This window comes from Coenobita brevimanus, chromosome 47 (assembly GCF_032717465.1).
Source record: "Coenobita brevimanus isolate Jiangsu-jjx chromosome 47, ASM3271746v2, whole genome shotgun sequence".
Classification (NCBI taxonomy): domain Eukaryota; kingdom Metazoa; phylum Arthropoda; class Malacostraca; order Decapoda; family Coenobitidae; genus Coenobita; species Coenobita brevimanus.
The window spans coordinates 18912624-18916147 of record NC_137000.1 but is presented as its reverse complement, the minus strand read 5'-3'; the positions used below and the strand labels follow the sequence as shown (position 1 = coordinate 18916147).

Sequence of the window (3524 nt, the reverse complement as noted above, 5' to 3'; positions counted from 1 at the left end):
AGATGATTTTTAACTCCTTCGTTACGAAAAATATCATCCTAATCTTAATCAAATCCTCTAATGGGATCCAGAATAAAATGAAACTGATGTCGTGGTACTGAGAAGGATACAAATGGGTTGCGTTTGCGTTTGCATTTGCGGAACCGCAAATTTCAAGAAGTTTGCAGATTTACAATTGTGGAAGGTAATGGCCTGAGTTAGCGGATTTGCATTTGCGGAAGTGAATTTTCGTTTGCGGTGCCCAGCTCTGGTGGAAAATATTAAGAATATATGGAGTAAATGGGATGCTATTGAATGTCGTGAAGAATATATATGAGGGTGCCAGGGCTGCAGTGCATGTGGGTGATGAACTGAGTGAAATTTTCTGTCTGAATGTTGGATTGAAACAGGGTCATGTAATGTCCCCATGGCTGTTCAGTCTGTATATGGATTGGATGGAGTTGTAAGAGATGTAAGGTAGGGCAGTTGATGTTGGAGCACTTCTACTGAGAGAGGGCTGTGAAAGTAAATAATAAACTATTTGTACATATGTATATATGTCATGTATTATATGTTTACTTTTATTATATCTATTAAATAAGACTGGTTCATGTATAACGAAGCATGCAATGATGAACGAATGAGTGGCATTGATACGATGTCAGATGTATATAGGTCAGTATGACTGTAGTTTCGAATTGTATTTAGTCATACCTTTAGCCAGTTGACTTGTACAAAAGTTCAGTATTCCCATAGCCAGCAAAGAGACAGCACCAGTTATAATCTCTTGTTAATAAAGGCACTTCACAACAGACCTTTGTTTGACTCTGACTGGTGGCAGCGGTAAAGGAAAAAAAGGCCAAGAGAAGTTATATAATCAAGAAACATGGGCAGCAAAGATGGTGCTAAGAAATCCAACTCTCCCTAACGTTTAGTGACGACACTTCTCCCGGGATCTTCTGGGCTTTCTCAAAGCACTGTGACCTGGTCAAACAAGCAAACATTATGCGGGGTCTGGAGGCATGGAACAAACCGGACTATCGATAAGTAATGTTACGACTACAGCTACGTGGAGCAGCGGCAGCATATGTGGAACAACAAGCAAACTTAGAAAAAAGTTGGGGAGAAAATAATGAAAAAATAATGCGCAGATTGACTGAAAAATTTATTACTGCAGATGCCATTGAAGTTCGGATTCTACGCTTTGAAGAAGCAGTACAGTTGCAGGAGGAGGACCTAGGTGACTATATGACACGTTTACAGCAATTAGCAGCTCAGGCATTTTCAATGGAGCCCACGGATATTGTGCGGAAACGGGTAGTTTAGCGTTTCCTGGATGGTGTGAGAGACAGAGATGTGAGGCAGCAGATAATATGGGAGAAGTGGATGGCGAGTGACGAAAAGGCGAAATCATATGACGAAGTACTCAAGATTGCTGAAAAAGCTCTATCAACGAAACAAGCAACAAGTGCAACGGGTCAAGCAACAGGTCATGGGAAACTAGTTAAGAGCGGTATTACTGCACAGGTAGTGGCTGGTGATAGGGGTTCTGCTCTTGAAAATGAAGTCAGTGACCTACGCAAACAAATTGCAGCATTTAAGTCATCCAATCAAGGATTTCGTGGGAGACAATTATCAGCTAATCAAAACACCAGAGGTATGTCACGTCAGTCAAATGATTCTACCAGTCAAAGAGCTCTATCGTGTTGCTACTGTTCACGGACGCAACCTGGAGGATGGATTTCGTGCTATATGAGACTTAAAGAAAACCCTGATTGGAAGCCACAGGGAAGCTCAGGAAAGAGAAATTTTCAGTAAGGTCCGCCACACGACAGAGTTTTGGGCGGACTGAAATGAAAGATTATTATGCAGGATGGACTTATGGGGAGAAGAGGGATGCTGGCATTCGACGGCGTGTGGTTGCTATGGTACATTGGCCTGAATAAGGACAAGCTGTAGTTCAACGTAAAATCATGCAACCTGAACAATTAGATCGAATTATGGAACAGATGCCCAAGTACATAAACATTCAGCTGAAGCAGAGGGATTACCAAGCTTTAGTGGACAATGCTAGTGATTTTTCGATCGTAAATGAGGACATACTGACAATGGGAGAGGAGGAAGGATTGTTACCATGTAAAGAGAGTGCCTACAGAGTTTGTGAGGAGAAGATCCCTATACTTGGGGAAGTGTTCATAAGTGTTGTGATAGAGGGAGTGTACATACACAGGCACAGGTTTGTGGTAGTGTCTGGACTTATCACGAAAGTAATCCTGGGTACAGACTTTTGGGCACGTGTGGATGGATTTATGCTAGACTTAAATGAAAAGAAATTGCACATAGAGTCTTTGAAAGTGTCAATTCCTTTGCTGTCGGCAGTGACAAGCACAAGGCCAGTTCCTGATGTACGATCAAGAGGAAGAAGTATTATAGCAAGGGTTAAGCATGCAGTTATCATTCCAATATACACTGAGGCGTTAATAAAGTGTAAGGTGACTGGCCAGATTGCAAATGAACAATACTTGGTAGAACCATTGCGGCCAGAGGGTGCCATGGTTGTACCTGCTCACTGTTGTGTCACAGGCACCACGGCCGAGGATGTGGATTTAAGACTTGCGAATGTTGGCAATACAGAAGAATTACTTCATGAAGGAGAGATGCTGGGTGCTTTAGAGCCTGAGATCGAAGTATCAACTCCATGGAAACCAGGTGGAATTAACCAACGGCAAGAGGACCCCTCCATCAGTGTGTCAGTGGGAGAAGAGCTAACGAAGGAGCAGCGTCACGAACTAATGAAGATTATCGACGGATTCAAAGACATATATTACTCTGGAGGACCACTGCCAGTAGTAAAGGTTGGAGTCGAACATACAATCAGGACTGACGAGTGGGCCCCATCTGTGGCATCACGTCCAAATGCTGAAGTTGAAGTCCGTAAGGATTTAGATACACTGCAGGAATTGGGCGTCATTCGGAAGTCAAACAGTCCGTGGGCAGCTCCCATAGTGCGTGCACGGCGTCAAGATGGGAGCCTTCGTCTAGCAATAGACTATAGAGGCATAAATCATATACCATAACCATCAACACTGCCCGATAGGTTGGGGAATGCACGATTCTTTTCGGTTTTGGATGCCAAATCAGGATATCATCAGATGCCCCTTAGGGAGAGTGACAGCGCAGTGTCAGCATTTGTTGTACCCTGGGGCCTATATGAGTGGAACAACAGAACACCATTTGGGCTAAAAGGGGCTGGATACTCATTTCAGGATATGATGGCCACAATTCTTGGTGAATGCAACTACGCAGATGCCCTTTGTTACTAAGATGATATTTTGGTCTGGGGTACCTCTCTACAGGAACATAACTCGAGGCTCCATGAGGTACTGGAGAAAATACGTAATGCTGGACTGGTTTTATCAGCAAACAAGTGCAAGTCTGGCGTCTGCAAAGTGCAATATCTTGGGGCTACAGTGAGTAATGGGATGCTTAGCATTAGTGAACAAAGAGTGAGCCACCTGCGAGCCATTAAGAAACCCTCCACGGTA

General features: G+C 43.5%; 1 protein-coding gene across 1 annotated transcript; it reads left to right on the top strand.

The window, feature by feature from the left end:
- The first annotated feature begins 1979 nt into the window (after positions 1-1979).
- Positions 1980-3056, top strand: LOC145399109 (uncharacterized). The gene has a single exon (XM_080271854.1). The coding sequence runs from the start codon at positions 1980-1982 to the stop codon at positions 3054-3056; it is 1077 nt and encodes a 358-aa protein (XP_080127980.1).
- The last annotated feature ends 468 nt before the right edge of the window (positions 3057-3524 follow it).